This window comes from Papilio machaon, chromosome 13 (assembly GCF_912999745.1).
Source record: "Papilio machaon chromosome 13, ilPapMach1.1, whole genome shotgun sequence".
Taxonomy (NCBI): domain Eukaryota; kingdom Metazoa; phylum Arthropoda; class Insecta; order Lepidoptera; family Papilionidae; genus Papilio; species Papilio machaon.
In genome coordinates, this window is record NC_059998.1 from 2,910,881 (window position 1) to 2,937,234 (window position 26,354).

Here is a 26,354-nt window from a genome sequence, read left to right on the forward strand (position 1 = left end):
GTAAAAGGCAAAACTTTACCCATTCATAATTATATGATTATCAGTCTGTTTATACATGCTAATAATTTAATACAATATAAATTTCGGTCCCTCAATTTAATATTCAGCAAATCTTGTTTTTCTTCCTAAAGATTACATTGCAATTTTTCAACGTTTTTCATCTTTATTACAGATGTATACATATATGAAATATGTATACTTAATTTTCAAGCGATCGAAAAACTTGCAATTTATAGTTAAGGTAAAAAAGCAGCTTGTTTACCCCTAATTCATTCACAAATAACAATAATTTCAACTTTACCACATGAATATGAAGTGCGGGAATGTTTTAAGCTTTTTTTTTAATTGTTTTTTTCTACTTTAATTGAAATATTGAAAGAATTGAAAAATATCTGGACTGGAGTTTTTTTTTTAACTCAAGAACATTTTTAAGATTGTTTATATCATATTCATATCATCACATTAAATCATATCATCACTTTGTGTAGTTCAATAATATGTATGTTAATAGTGAATGAGTTAACAATAAACATATTATAGTGATAGTGAAAATTTGTAGAAAATTCTTATTCACACTATTTTTTTTATTTTTTTTTTGTAAATGATATTTCTAATTGATATTTCTACATTCAGTCTGTCGAGTACAAATTTGTATGGAATGTATTACAAACAACTTTAGTACATACATCGTAAATGTAAAAACAATGCCAAAGTGTAACAATTTTTTCAAATTGTTAAAAACTTTTTTTTTATGTCTAAGTTACGGTGAGTCTACTGTCATAGCAACTGTGTAACAAGAACATAGCTTGATGTACATTCCCATTAGAAAAAAAAAGGATTATGTAATCTCATATATTTGCTACAACAGTAGAAATTCACAGTAACATTATCACTTATAAATATAACAATAAAAAAACATGTTAGTACTTTTGTATTAGTGATGACAAAGTGCAAAAAAGTATTATATAAACAAATTTACAAAGCAATTCATCGACAAATGATGAAGTTATATGCATGTTCATGTAAAAATTATTATTATTTAATAAAACATTCCAATAATTTATAAATGTGAACTTATTGGTATATATTGAAATAAGTCAATACTGAAAGATGCATGAAAAACCAATAAAATAATACTTTTTTTTTATTTATCTAGCTGCACAAATACTTTAAATGGTATTTGGATTGTAAACAATTAATTAAAATAAATAAACACTTTATTTTTGTTTGTTCGTTAGTAATAATATTTATTTTTAGCACAATTTGAATTTATCATACATCTCAAATGTGATTGAAAATACATAAGTAAAATGAGATAGAATTTAAGCATTTTAACTTATTGGATGTGATTTTTTGAACATTTAATTTATTCAATGTTATATGTACTTTATTGTATGTTTAAATATTATAAATAAAGCACATTTTCTTTAGCAAAAAATGTTTTTTTATTAAATGACACAAACAATATGGAAAATGTGAAAATGATTTTCACTAAAAATTAAAACAGAACATCGTATAACTAATTTGTGATAAGATTATTTTAGTCTTATTGAATAAAGGACTCTTCATATTACATGTATTTTAATAGTAGTTAGTGGCCAGTGAAGGTAGTTACAAAATTGTAAATATAATGGGTGCTAAATAACGATCCGACTTCTCGGGAAAAAACTTGGTATTCTACTTTAAGTCGACGAATAATAATAATAATAATCAAAAAGAATATGAAACAAAAACTGATGTCTAGAACATGCCTTTTGTATGCAAATGTAACTTGCTTCATATTTGCAGCTGTAACAAACTAACGAATCCAAATAAATTCAGTATATTGTAATCGTTACAACTCGTTAATTCTTCTCTAAGGGTGACTCTTAGTGTAGAATTTCCGTAGAGTCCTTAGGGTCTCTTTTAGTTTACATTATTATGTTAAATTTAATTGGTAGTAACTAAAGGGTCGGCCTTAGTGACCACTGAATGACAGTAAGTGGGTTACATACTTGATGTGGACTACTCGAGGAGTGCTGGTGCGGGCGCTCGATGATGCGAGTGCGAGGAGAGCTGCGCGGCGAGCTGGCGCTGCTGCAGCAGGCAGTACAGGATGCCGGCCTGGGCCATGGCGTCCACCGTGCCTGCCGCCAGCAGGTCGGTGCGCTGCTTGGCGCCCGCGCCAGCTCCCGAAGGCCGCAGCAACGTCGGCCCGAATACCGTCGCGAGATTGTGCAGCGACATCTTGTTCTCGCCCTCATGCTGGTTTACCCTGATACACATTACATCTATTGAAGACTAGCTGTCGCCCGCGACTCCGTCCGCGTGGAATTAAAAACAAACGTAATAAGTAGCCCATGTGTTCTTTCAGACTATGTTCTATATCTGTGACAAATTTCATCAGAGTCTGTTCAGCCGTTTCAGAGATGCCTTCAAGCATCCATCCATCCATCTGAACATTCGCATTTATAATATTAGTAAGATTATGGTCAATTTTTGAAAATCTAAAATGAATCAGTAAAGCGTCGTTATTTTTTTTAGAAAAATAAATTAGGGTATTACTCACTTTACGAAATGGTTGAGCAGGAAGTCGATGCAGTTCTTGTTGAGATCGGGAAGCTGCGCGTAACACTTGAGCAGCGCGTGTCGTCGCGTGTGTGCCGGACCTGAGTCCACCGATGTGCCTACGCCCTAACAACAAACAAAATAACAAACATGTTATTTTTCAATATCTAAATATTAATTGAATATTTTTTTTTAATAAAATGTTGATATTTGATTTTGAATACAGTATAACTACAACCAGAAGCCATCGATATGACTAACTATACAGAGCATATATCCTCAACTTACAATATACTGACTATATGATATCTAGACGGAATAAATCTACATGGAACTTCTATGTTTGATTAATTATACAAGCTCCATCTATCCCTTTCTCTCTCTCTCTCTTTCTTCTAAATTTATAAAAGATGAATGATATATTAGCATACCTGTGCGGAGCCCCAAGCACGCAGCAGTTCAGGGTAGAGGGCGTCGGTGAAGAGCGCTTCGGGCAGCTCGCGCAGGTACAACTTGAGTACGCCCGTCACTGAGTGAATGTCCACCTCCTTCAGCAGCTGCTCCGCCTCGTAAGCATCTGACAACACAAGCACTCATAGAACATCGACATTTTTAAGAATCCAAGATGTAGGATCGCCATTACTCGTGATTGTATGACAAGATCTTTCGTATTTCAACAAATAACACCGTCCTACGATAATATAGTCATTTTTTTAAGTAATCTTACTAATATTATAAATGCGAATATTTAGATAGATGGATGGATGGATGTTTGTTTGAAGGTATTTCCAGAACGACTCAACGGATCTAGATAAAATTTGGCACGGTTGTAGAACATAGTCTGGAAGAACACATAGGATACTTATAAAGTTTTTTTTTATGCCGCGCGGACAGTGTCGCAGGCTACAGATAGTATTAAATGGTCTAGGAATTATGTAACAAAGACGATGTAATATTAAAGATGGCGAAGTGTATACATACTTGTCTCGAAGCTCTTCTTGAGTCGGTTGAGGTCGGAGGCGCTGCCGGAGACGCGGTACACTCCCACCTCGTGTATTCCGCGACGCTCCACCTCGCGTACACACGCGCTTATTATGAACGGAATGTTGCGCTTCTCGCGTCTAAAAATACAATGAATTAACAATAAATTTCACTATCTTACTAATATTATAAATGTGAATGTTTGAATGGATGGATATTTGAAGGTATTTCTAGAACGGCTCAATGGATCTTGATGGAATTTGGCACAGATATAGAACATAGTCTGGAAGAAGACATAAACTACTTATTAGGTTTTTTTAATTCCGCGCAAACGGAGTCGCGAGCGACAGCCAGTACTCTATAAAGATGTTAAAATTATAACCATACTGTCACCTATTATGACTTCAAAGATCACATGGTCGATATATGGCATGAGATATTGTAAATCATTCACCATAAATTGATATATTTAAAACGAAACATTGCAGATTTAATTAGTGCATAGATAATATTGTTATCATGCAAAATTCGTGAACAAATTCTTAGCAATGTGAAGATGGGTTTGTGTGTGTACTGACTTGGCGACGTGTGTGATCTTAGCACCGAATAGTGCACCGGGCTTGGCTGAGGGTACGCGGCGCGAGGACCGCTCTGGAGGCAGCAGGCGCAGGCGTAGAGGCAACGACCCTCCGCCCAAGCACACTGTGCGCGACACACCCCCACTTGCGCTCTCCGCCACCCACTCCTTGGATAACTGCAATACAATATACGCTTAATGACATTGAATCTGCAACATCTTTTACAGCAACTTGACTGGAAAAAAAGGTTGAAACTTAAACCGAAGTAGTCGCCAGTGGCAGAAAACTACAATGCCATATAACGGCAATGCGGTAGTAACGTAAGTCATACCTTGAGTGTGCATTTCCCTCTTAGCACTGGTCTGGCTGCATCCTCGTACAGCAGCAGACGCAGGTTCTGTGAACCTTCGAGGTCGAGTGTGAAGGTTTCGTTCCAGCGCGGCTGTGCACTGCGGCACACCAGCTTCGACTTGGCCTTGCGGAAGTAGTGCCCGTACGAGTCCACCTCCACCACCACATAGTAATCTAACAACACATTACACACAACGATCACACATCGACGGTTATATTGCTGTAGCTCCAGAGAAGAGACAACTTATGTGACCATCACAATCCATAAATAAATACGATGATTATAAACTCGATACATTGTCAGCCCTTGTTTTCCAAGGAAGGGTTAGCTGAATAAAGATTGGTACTAAGAAGAGTGGTCTACTGGCAACACCGCGGAAGATTGGCGATGTTTCCTGTATTGATATAGTTATGTTGTAATACCGGCGGCGGTGTCGAGGGGCGCGGTCATGCCCCCGATGTGCAGCTGCAGGTCACCGAGCAGCAGCGAGTCATCGCGACCGCTACGCAGCAGGTACGAGCCCATGTCTGTCTGCAGGTAGCTGCGGCACGCCGTCACCCACGCTTGAAGCTCCAGCATTGATATCGCGTTTGACCCGCCAGGGGGCGCTGATGACGCCTACACAAATAATTAAAAATTCACCAAATAATAAACATGTTTTTTGTGTTTCCAGAAAATAAAATGTTTAATGGTTAAATAAAGTAAAAAATGCGAGACCTGTAACGCGTGTATGGAATCAATCCACTGCGTGCGCTCGTACTCGGAGCTGAGGAAGAAGATGTGCTGTCGCTGCAGCGCGGTGGCGCCGGGCGGCTTGGCGCCCACGCGGAACACCAGGTTGGGTGAAGCCAGCACCAGCTGCCCCTCCAGCTCCGTCAGCTTCTTGCGCTGCTTCTCCGCGGCGCCGCGACCGCCGATGCGGATTTTCTAATAGAAAATATACAGTACATTTCAATTAACCGTTTTATATAGAGTGACGGTGAAATTGACACTCTTTTTTTCAATGTTACCCTTTAATTTATCACAAAATGTAATTTGCCATAAAATTTTTAGAAATACGGCGTTGACAATAATGCTTATGCAGTTAGTTAAAACTGTTAGTTAAAGAAATTGTAGTGTTATAGTATGGCAGGGGTACCTTGTCATCGTGCACGGCGCGCTCCTCTGCCAGTATCTGGTCGCGCACAGTGGAGGCCTGCGACTTGAGCGCCACGATGTTAGCGGGCGAGGTCTCTCGCGCCTCCGCCGCCGCGCCCGCGCCCGCGCTCTCCTCCTCCACCACCACGATCTCCGGCAGCGGGATGAACCACTTCAGCTCGAACGTGAACTTGTCGCGACCTGACGCCTGCACACAACATACATTCACTATTTTATATACGTATTTTTATATATGTTGACTATTTTAAGTCTTACATATTTAAAATACTATAATCAAAAATGTAAAGAACAGTCTTAATACTATAAAAGTGAGGATTTTTATTTTGTTCTTACACATATTTTTTCTAGCATAAAGAATGATAAAGGGGTAACTTTTTATTACGAGTGAAGTCATCTTACTATTATAAATGCGAATGTTTAGATGGATGGATGAAATTTAGCACGGTTGTAGAACATAGTCTGGAAAAACACATAGGCTACTTATAGTTTTTTTTAATTGCGCGCGTATAGAGTCGCAGGCGACAGCTAGTTTATAATAATTAGAATTTATATATCTGTAAATGCACTCAACGCTTTAAGACTTAGGTAAAAGCAGGTATATTATAATTACTACATACAAATTTACCTTGTATTTGGCACAAGCGATGACATCATTAAAGAGGAACAAATGCCTCAGCTTCCTGTGGCCATCTGACAATTCAACAATAAAGGAGTTCTTCACGAGACGCCTCTGTGCACGATCAGCATTCTGTTAACCAAATGTGGTTAATGAATTATTTAATACCAAAGATCGAATCAATTTGAACAAATAACTTATACATACGGGGAAGAGTGATTTTGTCTGTATAATGTTGAATTCATCGAGGAAATGTTGCGTCATGTTCAAGGCGTCCGTCAACATGGCGTGATCCGGGTGACTAGCGGGTGTATATTTTATGAGATCCTGAAAATTGGAAAAATTACATCATTATCGAATCGTTATAACTTAAAAATTTATAGGTGGTACAGTACATCTTGCAAATATTATAAACTAGCTTTTACCGGCGACTGCGTCCGCGCGGAATAAAAAATAGAAAACGGGGTAAAAATTATCCTATGTCCTTTTCCTGGTTCTAAGCTACCTGCCCACCAACTTTCAGTCAAATCGATTCAGCCGTTCTTGAGTTATAAATAGTGTAACTAATAGGACTTTCTTTTATATATATAGGTGCTATTGTTTGGATAGATGGATGGATGGACGTTTGTTAGAAGGTATCACTAGAACGGCTTAGTAGATCTTGCTGAAATTCGGCATAGATGTAGAACACAGTCGGGAAGAATACATAAACTACTTATTAAGTTTTTGATTTCGCACAGACGGATTCGCGGAGACAGCTAATTTCAAATAAGAGTATACACGAACCCAAGCCAAATTATGACGTAGTTCTCAAATAGGAAATTTTGTATAAGAGACACTTTAAATACAAAGAATAATATTTTTTGAAACCTTAATTTTTTTAAATTATTTATGACTCTCCTTTAGCGGATTGAGTCAGTATCGAGTTGGAAGTGTGAAGTGTGTCAGTAAGATCTCACATGCAGTACGAGCGCGTTCTTCTGCACCCTGGCGACAGGTTTGTGCAGCAGATCATCTAGCGACATGGGCTGTCCGCGGCATGCGATCTGTCGCGTGAGGTCGGCGAAGCGCGGGGAGCTGCCGCAACGTCGCCGCACCGCGTCCGTCGCACGCCCGTAGTTGTGCAGGAACGCACCGTACACGTTTATGTTCTCCGCCTACATAAAACACGAGATAACAACACTTTCAAAAGCAGCATATACTTAAAGCTGTACTAAGAATTGTTTAATGGTGACTTAAGCGTAGATATCACATACTAAGTGAGACTTAATCATATTTACTCCTACAATTGCGCTTGTATTAGAGGAGTAAACGAGTACTTGAAGGGTTTTTACAAGATTACACTCAGATTTCACTCACTAAACGTACACTAAGGATCTCTATTAGTAACATTTAAACGACACTCAGAATCCAATATTGTTCGATGCATGTGAGTAATAATTACCATCTTTTTGAAATGTATTCCAACAGAGAGCGGCTCTTCCCAACTAGAGACGGCCGCTTTGAGTCCTTCTAGAAAGTTCTTGTGCAGTTCGTGAAGCTCAGATATCTTGTAGAATATCGTGTTGAACTCCTCTTCGGTTATCACAGGTTGTGAAGTCGACAACGTCGCTTTTATTGCATTCATATACTGGAATCATAATTAAACTATTAACAATAATAATCACCGAATAATTATTCTACTAAACTGTTTCATTTCAAGACCTCTTTGAAACTCTCTCAGACAGAGAAAGACAACTTTTGCGGTCATTCATCTAGGTTAGGAACATGTTTTGATTAATACTTTTCGAGTAATTACCTTTTCCATGACGTATAGACACTCAACGTATACGGTCTCGCTCTCAATAATACTGGTGACGATGCAGCGGTGCATCGTGAGCCGCTCTGCCTCCGCATTGCTGCTCGTACTCGACTCCTGTACAAACATAAAAACAAACTTAGTATAGTTCCCGGCATTTGATTTGGTATGTTCAATGGACCAGTGACCAAGCGAGAGTTCAGAGACCCAGATTTCCTCGTCGCAGTTCATTTAGATCGAAGTCAATTTAAAATTCAGGTTAAATGGTATTAGGGGGATGATTTGTAGTTGTTTGGAGGATATATAATGTACTGTGTAGGATATGACTGTAGCGTTTAGTGATTTTAGCAAATTGGAAGGCAATATCAAAATATATCTGATACAAAGTATTCATAGCTATTGTATATTATACTTGACTTATTTTTGCTACGTTCGGTTTTTTGCAACTCCCATGTTAGAATTTTAGTAATTCATTACATTTTCGGCATAAATTAGTAATAAGGAAAATTGTAACTATTATTACAGAAATGAATTTCATATCATTTAAGTCGAATTACAAAACATATGGTGAAAAAATTAAAAAAAAAATGTAGTAATAAATTCTTGCAATGGCGGGTTGCATAACGAGTTGACCGTGAAAAACAATGGGCCTTTAAATCGCGTTGTTTGGTAACAGCTCGCCAATACATAAACATTCCGATTGATCCTTAAAACTGCAACATTAGAAAACATACACTTTGACTTCGGTGCTTAACTGCAGATATACCATGAGTTTGAATTATAAAATACTTTGTACAATATACTTCTGGCTAATTTCTACAAATGTGTCAAAAGGCGCTGATTTTACTGGCGACAGTAAGTACCTTTTTCTATTGTAGTTTAGAAATAAATAAAACATTAATTTTAAACTATGACATACTAAACCTCCTTTCTTTAGCAGGTTATGAAATTAATCGGATAGATTTCTCTCCATTTAATGATGCAATTCTTTTTAATGACATAGCTGAGATTATCAACGATTTTGACAGTAATATGGTACGTAAAAATAAGTTTACTTAGAAATTGATTTTTTTATTCATACTACAGATCGGCATTTAAAATCTTTCGTTATATTTCGGAGACTCAACTGGAGGAGAAATCCGTTTAGAGAACCAATTACTTTCGAAAGATTTCTTATTTATAACAGTTATTTTAGGTAAGTTTTCGTTAAACATTCCAGTATCCAGTGGCGCCAAGCGAAAGTGATAGCGATGAAAATATCGAAGACTTGTTAACTGAATATCAGCATTATCTAGACAAAGCGCACAAACAAAAGAAAATATACGAAGAGAAATTTAAAAGTAAAAACAAAGTGCCAATGTTGCGTCACGAAAGGTTCTCGAAAATCAAACCGTTCCCGACAAACAAATACGTAGACTATTTTAATTCCTTATCGAGTCCGTTTACGTTCACCGAAAAATCTTATGATAATAATCAACTAGACATTTTTGTGCCTTTTAATCCAGACGTAAAATATATTCATAGACCTGAACCTTACAGTAAAAACTCGTATAAAAATAATCACAATGAGAAAGACAAAACGATCACCGATGAAAAGCAATTCATAAATTTACCTTTACTTTCCCCAAGAACGAATTATGATCTTATGAAATCACCTTGCATCTGCAAAGATAATCAAATACCGTGCGATTGTAATTGCAAGCAATGTCTGATGCCGTTCGAAACGACCGCTAACGATAATTTTGATCAATCAAAACACGTAGATTTTGCTGACAACAAAGTACTTTTTCCGTCAATGGCTTTTAACAATAATAACATATTTGAAAACACTGGATTTTCAAACCGATTACCTGAAGCGGCCGATAATGATCTGAATATACGTATAAAGGTTGACATTCAACTACCGAGAATATTAGAAAGTCTTCTTAAACAGAAGAACCGCAGCCAAGATAAAGATGTAGAAAACGATGAAAAAAAATCGAAAGAAACGAGATTCCTTTTTCATTCGCCTGTATCAAAATTAAGTTTTCCCATACCGATAGAAATTTTTGGATTGAAAAAGCCAATAAGGCTTAACAAGCATGATTCCACTTCTTTGCACAAAATAACTATTCACAAGAAAAAGAAATCAAAACTCAATAATAGTAACAAGAAACACAAGAAAAAAATTATTACTTTTCACAACATAAAATTTGAACCGCAAGTAGTTCAAGAAATAAATTTGAATAGTAATAATAGCTATATCAATAAAGAAATTGAAAATCGCGACTCTCAGCCACAGTTGCTAACGTTTATAAACAACACTCAAAATACTAACGACACAAATGCACTGAATCAAAGCATACCAGACATAGCACCTTTGATAAATACTAGTACAAGCTTAATCCACGGAAAAGCATCAGAAGCCCCTTTCGTAATAAATAATATGGATAACAAAACTTACGATTTCCATAAAACTGAAAACAGTATAGAAGTAGACTTCGTAAAAACAATTTCGAATATTTCAACAGCGGTGCCTAAAATCTTAAGAAACAGGCGCTCAGCTGTAAATAATAAAACGATAAAACACGATGAAAAAGAAAGACCAAATACAAAATTAATAGAAAAGAAAAAAGGTGCCACTGCTTTAAAAGAAACTAATATTAAAATATTGAACGTCGATTCCGAACTTTTATACTGGCCAAATAATTCTAAAATCTCTAATAGTACAAGTATACCTAAAAATATAACTGAAATTATTTTAGAAAGGGAAAGTAACAAAGTAAAATTGAACATATCCCAAGAGACGTTACGTAACAATCATACGATGGCTCTGGAACACGCAATTTTCGGAAATGTCGATTGGAACGATGTGGATACTATAGCTCCTGTTTTCTTGTCATTTATGGGAAAATATATTAGAGGAATATTGACGTTCTGCTCTCAAAAGACGTGTCACTCCATGAAATGTGTTGATAAATCTTGTATACATAGAATTTGTTCACCAGAAAACCGTTTTAATCACAGAGGACACTGCAATGGATCGAACAGGACAGGTATGGTATTAATATATCGCTGTTTTCTAAATTACTTTTCATCATTACCGGTTCCTTCAATCACGAGATATGTATACTAGTAGAATAGATAAATTTTAAAAAAAATAATTTTTCAGACAGCGTTGCCACATTGGAAACAGTAATGGATTTACCATCTAATTTAGCATTAGAAATAGTGGATATTTTACAAGACAAAATGTTGGGCAAAGTGTTTGGAAAGGCAACTCTTTGCATTGGCTCCAAATGCATTAGTTTGGTGGCGGCAAAGAAAAACTTTTTCAAATCTAAATGTTCTATAAAAGAGTTGGATTCGTCCGGTCACTGTAGAAATATAAAACACTCTAAAGTGATGTAATTCTATTGTTTATGTACCATTGTTTTAAAAATAAATGCTTCATGTGAAAACAGTAAAACTCTGACTTATTACGTTTACCTCATCGAGTACCTGATAAGAAAGCGCGTACTGTTGTGTGCTGGGACGCAACATCATTTGCGATGCAAACGATTTTAAATAATTTAAATTATTCAATAATATTATTTATAATAGTTGTTAATGTGTACCCAAGCACATATCACGCATCTAAAGTAAGTCCAGTAAATTTTGTGCTGCGATTTTTCAACTAGCAGTTAAATTGTTTAAACTTTCGTGAGACATCATAATTAATTAATTAAGAAACGGTTGCCGACAAAGAATTGGTGCCGTCACCGGACGATCAAACGTGAGTTAAGCCGTTTCTTAATTAATTAGCAGTTAAAAATGTGAATGATTAATCAATTTTCAACATTTTAGCGTGATACTTTTTACTTGAATCCTTGGGTGAGAAATAGAGGTACAGAATCAAAAGTTATAAAATTCGATGCTGCCGGCATGGTTATAGAAGAAAATATGCCATCGCATACCTTTAACCCAATGAAGAGGCATACAAATCTTGTTGACATCAGGAAACTTTTCAAAATGTATTTCGAACAAGTTTACGGCGAACCTTTGCCCGACAAGAAGCTAAAAATATTGACCCGTTGTATAAATCATGATACAGTATGTCGCTTCCTCAGTTGTCCAGATGTTGTACATTTTTGTGTTCTATGTGAAGTTAACATTACAACAAGCGAAGACGACACTACCACATGTGATATACAACCTACAGGCTTCTTAAATATATTACATTTTTAAATATGTATATAACCTATGTATAAAGTACATACCTACCTAATAATTAACTTCACAAGAATATTTTGAAATGTGTTATGAAATTTGTCTTTTTAACGTCCATAATGCTTTATAATTTTTTTTATTTATTAAAATCGGTGATGCTAATTTTATTTAAATTTATGTCGTTCATAAATATTTAAGGGCCTTTTTACTTTTAAACGTTAAATACAGGCTTATTTAAATATTTAATGCATTTTTGGGATGTTATAGTTTTTGAGACCAATATTCCTGTACAAAACATGTTGTTATGTCTGTTTTGTCAAAGATATACAGGGATTTAGATCTCAGAAACTAACGATTAGTCAAATTTCATTAAACAAAACAAATGCATTCCACGGGAACGCTTATCGGTCAAACAATGTTAAATGTAACCTTTTCATAGAACAGCCGAGCATTTATTCCTTGAAAGTAAGATGAAGAAGAAACTCTCTAATACAGTTATCTTATTTTGTCTTTTGTTCAAATGTGTTTAACGTCATTTCGGTATAATTAAAAGTTTTGGACGGTATGTGGGGCCGTGGCTCATTATGTCAACATTCCCAAGGGCTTATCTCGGAAGAGATAGGGGCATGGCGTGCTTCACCGTATATAAGGCTCAGGTGGGACTGTGCAAACATTTATTCCCTCAAAAGAGACGCGTGTTACCTGTCGTCATGTTGATCTCTAACAAATTCGTGTATTTTTTTATATTGTGCGCCATCAGCACGTCGATGAGCAGCCCTACTGCGTGTAAGTATACAATCTATAGAGTTATATCAAATTATTTATAACAGATATGTTTTAAAGTTTAAAAAATCTAAAAGACTATTGATGGGTTTTACATCTGGCGGAGCTATTTGGAACGTAAAATTAAAAAAAAAACCTAAGAATAATATCTTCTAATTTATCAAATTCATATATGGATTAATATTTTCACGTTTAGAGTTGGCTTCTTAACACAATATTTGTAAGATACAGCAGTGAAAAATAATTGAAATTGTCCTTGCAGATGTAAACGAGGGTCGCGGTATTGGATCTACATTATGGGGCTGGATAACATATCCATTTACATGGTGGAATTCCTCGTCGACGGAGAACGAAATCGAAACCACAACGTCAGTATTCACTCACGACAATAACATAGAGATAGCCAAACATAACGTCACCGTGTGGTGCAACGACCAGACTTGCACCACTATGAAATGCGACAAAGACGGTTGCAATAACGTAACCTGTAATATATACGATACGGACATGTCAGGAATGTGCAGGGAATATACTATCAAGCCCGAAGAAATTCCAACTAACAAACCAATTACGCAAGTAACGGAAGAACAAAAGACAACTGTAGTAACAACAGTAGAGACGTCATCCTTACCAAGTATTACGAATGCAGGAGTTGAAGAACGACCTTTAGAGTTAGAAGCGGTCCTCTCTTCTACAGTTCCCATTGATGACGAAGATAAAGATGAAGATCAGTCTTAATTTTACGACACTTATTTTGTAAATCATATGTTTGTTTGTTTGTATGTGAAATTAATGTAGGTAAGGAAAATAATACTAATTTAAGATGGCGCATTCGCGTACGTATGTAAATATTTTTTTCATATCTTCAATTTGATTTCATCAGAGTTTAAATAAGACTACCATTGTAATTGCGAAACTAGAATCTCGGTCATATTAAATAGGAATAGCAATTTTATTTGTTTTTTAAATGTATGATTTTTTTCATTTAATGCCATGCAGTTACTAACATTTAAAACCTACTATCCTGTAATAATTTATTAAAGTTAAAATATTATTGTCGATTACTTTTGTCAATAGAATTGTAATAAATAACATTTAAATAAATCATATATTATACATCTTTTAATTAAATATATGATATTTAATATTATAATAAATGCTAAATTATAGTTTCGAGTTAAGTTTTTATGGATTGAATGTAAAATTAGAAGTATATAGGACGTTTTAAGAAAAGAAGCTTTATTTTTAACATCGCCGGATATGACTAGCTAATCATTAATATCATACAATAATTATAGAGTGATAATATAAAATGTTACGATAAACTATCAATGGACTTGTCATAATTCTGCTACACAAAAGGTAAGTCGAATAGATTACGAATGTTGTTAAAATACTGATATGGAAGCTAGTAATGATTCATCGAAGACAATGTCTTTGTAAACGCATACATATCGTGGGCACTTGTAGATACCACAAATAAGTCGGTTAATTATTATTCATTAGGCATATTTTAGGAATAAAACAAGCGGTAATTATCACCGTGAGTTACTACAACGAAACAGATGTACCAAAACATATTGTTTATGTTGTGTTAAAAATATATACAGTCGAACCTGGATAAGTGAGAAACCTCCATAAGCGAGAGTCATTGTCTTGACGGACGACCGCCATAAGCTAGAAACTCGAGTTAAACAGATATCTATATAAAGGAGTAAAATATATTGGACCTTCGGACTCTCGCTTTTTCAGGGTCGACTGTATTTTATCAAAATACAAGATATAGTAATTTTAAGAATTCTAATTAGTCACAGTCGGTTACCCTCATTAAGGAAATAATACCGTTAAGTAACTGTAATTTAAATTTAAAATAATCATAGTGAAATCAATTTAGATATGTACGATTACAGATTAACATATCCTTCCACATTGCCCCAGTTCACTATTAGAATAGGCACAATCACAATCTTCCTGTCGTATTTGATTAATCGAATGGGTTACGAGATATAGAGCAGCAAACATTAAAATTTAACTAATAACAAACGTCAACAAAACCTTCATTTTGAAAAGTATAACGTGTCATCTAATTATGAGTTTCCAGTATCCCTAACATACTATTTTCTCTGTTTATTTCAGACAGAAAAAAAGGAATAAAATATATGTTTGTGTACAATGTTTCGATACTCACCTGATGCTGTAGCTTTCTTAATACAGGCGGTGTCGCGCTCGCCTCTGTGTCGGAGGAAATTGTCCTAAGCAATAGAGGAGTGTCGCTCGAGTCCGCTAGCTCGGCGCCCGCCTCGCTGGGCTCCGCACCCTCGCCGGCTTGCCTTGAAAATTACATATATTTTGCTTACATATACAACCACAATTTAATTTTAAATAATTCCGAAGCGATCAGGTTATCTACAGTGGTGTATCTCTAAATCGTTTCATATAAAACTTCTTGACATATTTCCATGAACATTTTAAAACCTCTACAACTTGGCACATTGCCCAATAGATGACTTAATATTGTTAAGGAAATTGTTATGCATAATTTTTTAAAGCAAAAAAATTGAAAACTTTCTTCAAAACCTTATTAAATTTCGTAATTACAAGATTGTTACATTCGTAAAAATTTGAAATATCACCACCACATAACAGATAAAAAGTATTACATTGAAACTTATTTCGAGATGTTCTATTACATCATGTAACAGTTGTCGAGGTCAAGTTATCGTGATTCGATTATAGTTTCCTAATTTGGGATACCTATACGATATAATATGTTTGCGTTCAAGACGTCGTTTTGACATGGTCCAATATTATCATTTTTTTATTACATCGAAACCGCCAATGATATCTACGTTCTGGCTTTTCAATGAATATTTTTGTATGAACCATAAACTTCTTTCCTCGTCCACAATAACATTGTCAATATGTATTTAATTGATGTTTAAGTGGCACTTCCTCATTGTTTATATTATCCACATCCCAAATATAATGAGTATCTTAATTTTAACGCTAAATTTTCAATGTGGTAATTAGTAGATACGTGGTTTACATGGATGGATGGATGAATCAATGGCTGGATGTTGTTCGTTTAAAGGTATCTCCGGAACCGCTGAACGGATCTTGATGAAATTTGGCATAAATGTAGAACATAGCCTGGAAGAACACATAGGCTACTTATTAAGTATTTTTTTTAATATCGCGCGGACGGAGTCGCGGGCAACAGCTAGTAATAAATATACTAAAAATAAAAACCACATACATGCAATATAACATGCAAATAAGAGAAATTTGTAAAATTACACATACATATTTTAAATACTTGAGACAGTAGCATAAAATCAATACAAATTATTGAAGTATCCTATGCCTTATTTAAATGAGGGGAAATTGTATGTATTACAGTTGGTCAACAGTAGTACTTACTGTATAAAGTAGTGTATATTGACATAATTGGGCGCAGTGGCGCAGGTGGGGGAGTCGGGTGCGCGTGGTGCGGTGGGCGCGGAGGGCGCGCTGGGCGCTGTGGGCCCTGCACCTGTGCTCAGCGGCAGCGTGCTGGTGCCGCTCGACGCATCCTCGCTAGAACCCGTGCCACCTGCCAAAAATAACACTTATATTCCAAAAATCCTACACAATATTGTGCAATTTCCACTCATTACATACATATCCTGAATATTGTACTATTTTATTATATGCCTGTCTAAAATAATTGACTTAAAAAGCAAATGATATTAACATACCCGCTTGTATATAAACATATTCTCCATCATTGATATCAACTGGTACTTGGTCGTAATATGGTTCATCTTCATTAGTGGGAACTGCAGCCGGGATACTCTCTAGCGAGACAGGGGCTGATTTGTCAGCATCATTTCCTTCAGGTAAGTCAGGTGTAGTGGAAGTTATTTCTTCATCTATGGACCGCGGAGTTGCAGCACCTCCCGATCGTTTACGTTCAGAAGACAAAGAGTTTATAGATTCATAGCTTTTTACCTACAAAAAATGTATTCTTAGTACTGAAACTTGACTGTTATCTTTTTAAAGTATGAAAAAAAAATGTTGACATAGTTTTACCCTTTCACTTATTGAGGGAGTAGATGCCCGGCTGGCGATAGACTCTCGGGACTCTGCATTCCGAAGTCTCCGTCCAAGTGAGGAAGGGGGGCTATCTTCTGGAAGGCCACTTTCTGGTAACGATGCACCACGTTTGCTAAATACTTTCGGTGGAGGCCTATTATTAAAACAAGATATAAAAACAGTTAAATCTCTTTTAATTTAAACATGTGTCCTTTAAAAATTAGTGAAAAAGAGTATGTAAATAACATCAAGAACGATAGGTGAAGGGAAAAGGATAATCATTATAAATCTATATACATATTAAAAAACATTTTCAGTTAAAATAAGGAGAATTGTTCTCCATAAAGTCTCATAATATGTTATTGGTACTTAAATTCAAAATTATTTGAAAAAGGCACTTACTTTGGCGGGACTTTCTTCTTTGATGCCACAGTTGAATCTGCAGTAGCACTTTCAGGGGATTGTGGCGAGTTTTCAGTCTTTTTAGATGCATTTTCAGCTGCTTTCAGACCATTTACTTCAATAACTGTTACAAAATCACCAGTTTGAGACATTGGACGGTTTTTAGCATTAGTTGGACTTTTTTGTTCTACAGCTACTGCAAATAAAGATTTTGTATTAGTACAATGTTCAAACTAATATATAATATATTGACACAATTTTATTAGAATATTTTACCATTACTATCATTTTCTGGCTCAGTTCTCTGCACCACTTCACTATTACATCTTCTCCGAGCCTCTACTGCTAGAGTGGTAGATAGCTCAGTGATGCATTGGTTAACAGAACTCCTCTCCCCAATATGCACTGGTTTTGGCCTGAGGTGCACTTCTTCAGTCTCTAGTGGTTCATTTGTAAGTTCTTCATTATTACTACTTGTCAAACTAATTTCACTCTTCTTTGACAGTGAATCTGTATTTGATTCCTATAAAAATTTAATTAATTATATTTTAACTTATATAATGTCATTGGATGTAGATCAGCATCCAGTAGAATTATAAAATATTATTTTAGAAATTATTTCATTTGAAACCCGTAACTGCAATTATAAAATTATTAAATCATATTTTATTATTTAATTTAAAAAAAAACTTATTCAAGACACAACACTAACATACCATAACAAAACATGGAATATTGTGAGAAATTCAAATAGCAGTCTTATAAGGAAATGATTCACTTGAGCTTAGTGCACATTAATTGATGTGTTAAAAATTTTAATAAACAATAGTAACTATCATGGGTTATATACCTATTTATGTTTTTATATGTATTATAAATGAATCACTATTATAAGGTGCACTTCACTATACATATGTCATCGACTATATATACAACACATACAAAAGTATAAATGATCACTCCTTCACTTCAAACAACACTTAAGTTGAGAATAAGAACAGGAAAAGGCATGAAGGAAAAGGAAATTTCTGAATTGTTGACATTTTTTTTCAAAGAAGCATTCTCCTAAAATATGTTTTTAGATGTGTTTTGGCACTGCAATCTCACAGATATAACAGTAATAATAACCTACATACATTTTTTTACAAATGTTTAATGATCCAAGTACAAGATACAGTTAATTGATTATCAATTGTAATGCAAAAGCTGTTATTAATAAATATTCATAAGGTTACTATGAATATTGCTTAAGATTATTCTTTTGCAGTACATTCAGTAGGCTTAAAGCTAATTATGTAATAAAAAAATACATTTCTAGAAATGTTTAATATTTTTTAGAATAATGCCAACTATAGAGAAAAATAAGATGATTCATAATATTTGTCCTTAACAAGTCATAAGAAAATTAATGTCTTTAATGAGTGGAATAGGAAAATATTCTGTTTATAACTTAATTTTAACTGTATAGCAAATACTGTGAGAATCTTAAAAATAATAATACTATAAAAAAAAGAAAACAAGCAAATGTTTACAATGGTACTATCTTATGTTTTTTACCAATGTTGTTTTGTATAAAAATATAAAGGTAACACGATACCTGTTTGCTATCAGAAGTCTTATCGTCATGGGTGTCAGTCCCAGAGGGCGGTGCCGCCCTATTGCTTTGAGCAGCTGCTTTGTGCTTCTCAACATCTGACAGCAGTGTCTCCAAATATTCAACGTAAAATTCTTCCTTCTCCAATTCTTCTCTAAGTATAGCTACTTTTTGTTTATGTTTAGCCAAATTGGCCCTGACATCTTCCTCCCAAGCGGCTGGCAAGGCACTTTCAGGAAATCGTTGCACCCACACACGTTGAAAATCCCCGAAGACACTCATCTCTCACAAAACGATTTCATGACAATTTTATGTTACAATTATTGTCAATCACAGTATCACACACAAGTTTCAATGTAAAAAACGTATCAGAAATTCTGTCATCTCAAAATGTAATTTTTATTATCTTCTTTTTATTTTTTATACTGTCAGGTATATGAGCTGTGGTACTTCATCCGTACAGCCAAAAAGTCTCTTTATGTCAATAAAAGACCCAAAAAAAGAAATAAAAATTTTGAACATGCCTATTTTTTAACATTATTTTAAAAATTGTAAAATCGAAAAATGTAAATTGTAATTGATTAATTAAATTCCAATTCGTTTGTTTCAGAAATGTCAAGTTAATGTCACTTTTCATTTTGATTTTGACAATTGAAAATTATTTTATTTTGTAGTTGCCTTCAAATGATTAAAATAAATTAAATTATTCCAATAAATGCTACATTGAAATCCTAATAGAACTGTTTAACATTTTTTCCATCAAAGATGGATAAAAACTATGTAGAAGCGATTATAAAAGGCTTAAGATCTACATCATCAACTTGTATTCAAGATACTCTTTTAAAAATTAAAAATAATGTTATTACTAGTGATAAGGGTCTGAAAACTTTTAGAGATTGTGGTGGTTTAGATAGTTTGTTACCTCTTCTTCGAAAACCAAATGAAAGGATATTGAATACAGCTTTGAGTGTTCTTGGCAATTGCTGCATGGATGAAACAAGCAGTCTTATGGTATGAATAATGAAATGAATAATACGGTCTAGTTTCAATCCGGCAATATTTCTAACAAGAATGTCAGTGGTGTAGTGGAATTGACACTGGACTTGTACTCTTAGCAGTTCTAGGTTCAATCCCTACCAAGTGTGTTTCCAAATTTCATATGTACTTTTATCTGTTCTTATGGTAAATGAAAACACGCCCTTTAGTGGTAATGAATTTGAACTGAAGCATAAGACTATATAGACATAATACTTGTGATATAGAAACTTACATTGAAATCATTTTTAAGGTTGGCAAATTAAACATTTTTGGGCCTCTTATATCAATATTAAAGACTGTATATCGGGATAGTATATTGGGAAGAACTTGTAGACTAATAGGCAATTTGGCACAAAGACATTCCAATGCAAAAGGTTTACATGACCACGGAGCCGTAGAAGTGCTTGTTACCTTAATAGAAAACAGAGATAAAAACACATCTATTGCTACATTAACTATGGCTGTGAGGGCAATTAGGTAAGAACAATTTTTCTTAGTATTAAAGTAGGAAATAAATTTAACTAACTAAATACTAAATAATTAAGAATGTTATAGTATTTTTTTAAATATCTTGGTGGCTAACCATGAGCTCCATGCTGCTCAGGGCTCTCCCTCAGTATGCCTTTAATGAATTGCCCCATTAAGCCTAAAGGTGAATATACACTAGAGCATTTTCTCAAGCATTTCTATATAATGTAATGTTTTAATGAATGATATGATACAGGTAAAAGCATAGTTTCCAAAGGATGGCTGGTTCGTGAGAGGGTGATACACAACAACATATCATAGAGCGGCTCGTTGTTTTGTTACAAGTAAATGCTCTAGTCTATACCCACCTTAAGATTCATAGACTCATATAAATGTTTTGAGCCACCAATATTTCAAGAATATTACATATTATGTCCATTATACCATACTATAATAGTGTAACATGTAGCATTTAATATAATTTTGTATGTTGTATCTTGTTTTCTCTTAAATGTTGTAGTTTGACTAATACGTAATTAAGTTTAGTGTAACAGTAAAACCTTAATATAAGTAAAATTTTTATTTTTAATCCTAAATAATTTATATACTCTAGGCAACTTTGGATGGTAACAGACAAAAGGGACGAAATGCTAAGTGTAAATGCTGTAAGGTGTATTACTGTATTGTTAACAGCGCAATGTGAATCTGCCGGTATCATAGAGTCACCTAATCCCACTAATGAAATAGATGAATTAAAGAAAAGCCATGAAGAACTGATTAATGGTATTCTGAAATGTTTAGGATACTTTACAACATACAGTAATCCTCAGTGTGCAGAACAGGTATTAAAAATATATTTGCATTTAACTGAGTTAATTTATCCATACTATGTTACCATTTTTTGAGTACTTTTTCAGATACAGGGTGATGGCAGGGGTTATAAGTGTCTAGTTGCATTGACAAAATTATTTGAGTCTACTGCACTAAAATGCTTAATCAATTTATGCTATGTCCCATCTTGTCGGCCCCTTTTAGGCACAGCTGGCCTAGTGGAATGTTTAGTTGGCATATTGCAAAAACTTTCTGGTAATTTATTAAATTTATAAAATATAATAACATAAGATCAAATGATGTAGATATAACATATATTCCTATATATTGTTTTCTTATTTATATCTAGTTAGAGTTTGTGTAATATTTTTTTTAGATGTAGCATGGTGGCCGGAGGGATCAGCAAAGGCTCTTGCATTATTGAGCAGTGACTCTGTAAACCGATGTCGTTTGCGTCATTGCGGCGGTTTGCCACTGCTTGTATCCGCAGCACGAGTTAACTCTTATGTCCTGCATGCTTTACTGCAATACTATTTTGATGACTCAGGTTAGTTCTAGTTTGTTAAAATTGCATATTCTTATGTGATGAATTTCTTAAGCTACTATTCAGAAGCATTTAGAGTTCTATTATCATGGAGTGTCTTCTTTGTTTTCATTAGTAAAAATATTAAAAAAATACAATTTTACGCTTTTTATAAAGATAACTTATTATGAATCTGAATAAAAAGGGTTTAAATGAAACATTCTATTCTGTCCAGTAATAAATTGAATTTTGAATGTAACTTAAATTAATTTTAGCATTCCAAATACTTGTTAACGAGGGACTAATTAGTTTATTGACTGACAAGTTAAATGATTATCTTAAAACAATGGATTTTGAACACAAACGAATATTACAATGGAAGAAAGTTAACAAAGGACGAAATGGTGTAAAAGAGCAAAATAATCACTGTAATGATTTAGAAGAAACAAATTTAGAAATACTTAAAATGATTAGTGCAATTGAAAATAGCGACACCGATGATGAGAGTAGAAATGATTTCGATATTCCAATTGCAAAGCGAAAAAATCTTAACAAAACAACGCCTGAATGTACCAAGCGTTTAAAACTCGTAAGTATAGTCAAACAAGGATATCTGAACTGGTGACAAAGTTGCTGCAATTGCTTAAAAAAAATGACATGATAGCTATGGTACGGTGCAAGGAGGATCTTTTGTAATTTTTTAATGTTAACAGGTTGTGCTAAAGAGCTGTCATAATTTAATTTGCCCACCAGTTCAGATAGCCTTATCGGTTTATAGATAAAAAGTGAAATTATTAACGTATTATATAAGAAGAAAGCTTCTCTTACATGTCTTATTAATGTAGATTATAAATATTATTGTATGTATATAATATTGTATGTATATATTATTTATTGTCATACCTTTTTGTAAATTACTGAAAAATAAATTATAATCTATATATATAAAAGAAAGTTGTGTTAGTTACACCATTTATAACTCAAGAACGGCTGAATCGATTTGACTGAAAATTGGTGGGCAGGTAGCTTAGAACCAGGAAAAGGACATAGGATAATTTTTACCCCGTTTTCTATTTTTTTTTATTCCGCGCGGACGGAGTCGCGGGTAAAAGCTAGTATGTAGTATACGAAGTAGAGAATTATGTTTTGTTTTTATCTAGATTGTCGATGGAAGAACTCAAAAGAGACCGGATGATGCGAATTGGGAGCGTAAGCGGAATGAAATGGTATGTAAAGTTCTATCGGAAATACCGATGAGTCCAGATTGTAGTGACGCGTATCCTATGTCACCCTATTCTGATACGAATCAATCTGGATTGGCAAGTCCTGAATATGGACCAACAAGGAAAAGGATGCGATGGGATTGGAGTCCTGAGTCAAGTGTGAGCGCCGGAGAGGGTAGTTCCGCATCTCCATACTGGGCAGATTGGAGTCCTCGAAGTTCTAGTTGTCCAACTTCACCATATAGTATTAATGAAGGTAAAATCTTGTTTTAAATTCTTTTTAAATTAGAAAAGATATTTATTTGTCTAATTAATATCCATTATCTTTGTTCTACTTATATATATTTTTATATTTCATAGATAGTGCAGATTCAGAGATTTCGGGTAGATATTCGCCAGTATGTAGTGAGCCGGAAATAGACGATGGCGCGGGCAAAATGACAGCTAACGAGCTCCTCGCACTAGAAGTTACAAGGGTCGACCATGACTTAGACGAGTTCGATATGGCTGATGATAAAAGTGACGATGATCAAGAAACCTCACAAGGTAATGTTATGAAGAGTTTAAGCGCTATTGTTATCACTACTTTTTTTAAAAGATTGGGGAGGATGGAAGTACTGTTGATTCAGTGGAATTAATACGAGAAAGAAAAATGCTACGACCTTTTTTGCTTATATTTTCGTAATTCACTGATCACCTGCATTAAATGTTTTTTTTTTTAAAATAAGAATGTAATCTAATAAAATCTATTTTATACTTAATTTAATAAATATAGTTAATTTAACTTTTACTTATAGAAGATGTCAATAAGTTTAACGTGAACACAAAATTATCGGACATATCGTGCGTTTTGGTTTTACTATTTCGGGTATCGCATGGAGCCTCTTACGATACGCAACAAGAAATGGATCCAATTGAAAGGATAGACTTACTCGCCGGTCACGATTGCTTGAACGGTCTATTGAATTATGTGGAACGTTGCAAGTCACCGCTCGGCAATCCGGCAAGAATTCTAAAGAAAGTTTTGAGGTAGATATAATTTTAAATAAGTTTATATTAGCGTTATTGTATGTTTCTCAACGATAATTTTAATTACAGCAGCGCTCGGTGTTTTATGAATGTATTGAAACACAGATTTCCACTTAGATTATATAATATGACGCAAAATTCAAAACATCCAAGAAATGAATGTATACAATGTATGCAGGTGAGTCTAAAGAGTCATTGCATTGAGAATTAGCTTTTTTTGATATCAAGTTAATGATTCCTTTAATCTTGATGTTTTTTTTAGGTTGTTAAATTAAGCTTTAAACTCCTAGCTAGATTAACAGTACTTGCTGAATCTAGCTATGGAATAGGTGAGATAAGTTATCAATTGCTGAAGGGTAGCCCGGATATGAAGCGAACACTGTCTATTACACTGCCTTATATAGTAAGGTTGGTAAAATTTAATGGATTTAATTAGGTTTAGGTTTAGGTTTAGGTTTAAAGAATTTATTCTCAAAAAGACAAACAAAAGTCACTTACATGAGAACAATATCGTACACTATACATAATTACAATATGGTCGCCGTTTTAGTTATCAATTTACCTTTTTACAACAATCCAAAATGTATTGAGTTAGCTTTGATTTAAATTGATTACATGAACTTAAATTTTTAATTGATGAAGGTAACGAGTTATAAAGTTGTACTCCTTCGTATGTTATATTTTTTACACCGTAGTTAGTTCGCACTTTCGGCAGAACAAGTAGACTTGCTCGTCGAGTGTTACGTACGTTAATTACGTATTCTATTAACAGAATTATTCCTTCGTCCTTGTTTTCTCAGTTTATATTTACCCATAGTTTATTGACTCTTTAATTGATATTAAAATTGCTTTAATATTTGCAGCACTGCAAAACCTTTGAAGAAATACTTCATAGATTGTAATGCGTTAAATGTATTACTTACTACAATTTCGGAATCCAAAGAAGATAATGAAATCGGTATCACTGGGTTAGTTAAATTAGCTAATAATATACATATTAAAGATCCAAAGATGTTAGAGAATAGATTTAAAGACAAGATTTCCGTTAGTTATGATCCAATACTAGATAACCTCTTAGTTGATGATATTGTCACTTTCGAATTGGACGATCTAACGACAGTAAGAGCGAACAAATTGTTCCTTTGTCAGAATTCCGATGTGTTCAGCGCAATGTTGATGGGATGTTTTAAGGAATCCGGTGAAAGTTGTGTACGGTTGAGAAAAGCATCGAAATCGGCACTCGAATATTTGTTCACGCTACTACAATGTGGCTTGAACAATCCAAAGAGTGATATTATAATATTCCCAATGGCAGAAAACTTGGAGACAAGTCTGGAAACTTTATTGTTAGCCGATAGATTCTTATTTGAAAGGATAAAAGATATATTGAGTAGCGGCATCGTGCAGTTTCAATTGTGCGCGGAATCCGCTGAAAGGATTTACATCTGGTCATTAGGAGATGGGATGGGATTTTTATGTGTTGAAGCGGCGGCGTATTTGTTGACAGGGGAAATGAGTACAATGCAACGTACACGTTCTTTTACTAATATTCTTTCTTTAAAGTATAGAGATCAGTGGCTTGACGATATTAAGTCGATGATCATGAGGCAATTGGTAAAGTGTTAAAACTTTAGTAATGTACTTTCGCCTTATTATATTGTATGTTTAGAAGTTTGTCATCGTCTGTGTCAATTCGTCGATAACCTGAAGATGACTTATTTTAATTTATATAATTATACAACTATGTTATACATGTATTGTCCAGGGATAAATGTACATTAATGTTTCCAAAAGGATTCACACCTCGCGCATTTTTAATTATCTATGTAATATATGATGTATACGGAGCATTTACATAACATAAAGTACATATGTGAAGAGGGAATAGTGTCATGTGATAAAGTCGGCATAGTCGGATAGACGTTTAAAAGTTAAACAAATGTAGTAATAGACAAATTAATAAGAACTAGTCACTTCTGCTATTATAAGATGTATTATATATTAACGTTAAAAATGTAACATAAATTGTAAATCATACAAGTTAGGAAAAAGAATGAGGACATTGTCAGATGGACAGTTTTTAATTTTTTTTTTGGCAAAAGCGAGGGGATGCGCTAGAAGTAAAAATTCTTTTTTTATTCCACAGAGAATGCTGTTCAAAATTGGGTTAA

At 34.3% G+C, this 26,354-nt stretch overlaps 3 protein-coding genes across 3 annotated transcripts; 2 read left to right on the forward strand and 1 right to left on the reverse strand.

Moving 5' to 3' along the window:
• Positions 1 to 1,693: 1,693 nt before the first annotated feature.
• LOC106717775 (active breakpoint cluster region-related protein) lies at positions 1,694 to 19,474 on the reverse strand. Its single transcript, XM_014511688.2, has 21 exons — positions 19,075 to 19,474; positions 17,754 to 18,000; positions 17,478 to 17,670; positions 17,073 to 17,229; positions 16,739 to 16,991; positions 16,422 to 16,593; positions 15,190 to 15,331; positions 8,031 to 8,147; positions 7,677 to 7,862; positions 7,192 to 7,389; positions 6,440 to 6,559; positions 6,242 to 6,364; positions 5,597 to 5,803; positions 5,176 to 5,385; positions 4,881 to 5,076; positions 4,438 to 4,631; positions 4,107 to 4,282; positions 3,529 to 3,668; positions 2,979 to 3,124; positions 2,549 to 2,673; positions 1,694 to 2,254 (listed from the first exon to the last, which is right to left on the reverse strand). Exons 1-21 carry the CDS (start codon positions 19,351 to 19,353, stop codon positions 2,005 to 2,007), a joined length of 3,831 nt encoding a protein of 1,276 aa, XP_014367174.2. The 5' UTR covers positions 19,354 to 19,474; the 3' UTR covers positions 1,694 to 2,004.
• On the forward strand, positions 12,781 to 13,918 carry LOC106717796. Its single transcript, XM_014511714.2, has 2 exons — positions 12,781 to 13,004; positions 13,264 to 13,918. The coding sequence occupies exons 1-2, from the start codon at positions 12,803 to 12,805 to the stop codon at positions 13,737 to 13,739; spliced, it is 678 nt and encodes a 225-aa protein (XP_014367200.2). The 5' UTR covers positions 12,781 to 12,802; the 3' UTR covers positions 13,740 to 13,918.
• A 362-nt stretch (positions 19,475 to 19,836) lies between the features above and the next one.
• Positions 19,837 to 26,247, forward strand: LOC106717729 (armadillo repeat-containing protein 5). Its single transcript, XM_045680686.1, has 13 exons — positions 19,837 to 20,082; positions 20,360 to 20,586; positions 21,191 to 21,419; positions 21,495 to 21,663; positions 21,785 to 21,955; positions 22,207 to 22,552; positions 22,596 to 22,623; positions 23,092 to 23,410; positions 23,515 to 23,700; positions 23,952 to 24,183; positions 24,253 to 24,361; positions 24,446 to 24,591; positions 25,047 to 26,247. Exons 1-13 carry the CDS (start codon positions 19,837 to 19,839, stop codon positions 25,807 to 25,809), a joined length of 3,171 nt encoding a protein of 1,056 aa, XP_045536642.1. The 3' UTR covers positions 25,810 to 26,247.
• The last annotated feature ends 107 nt before the right edge of the window (positions 26,248 to 26,354 follow it).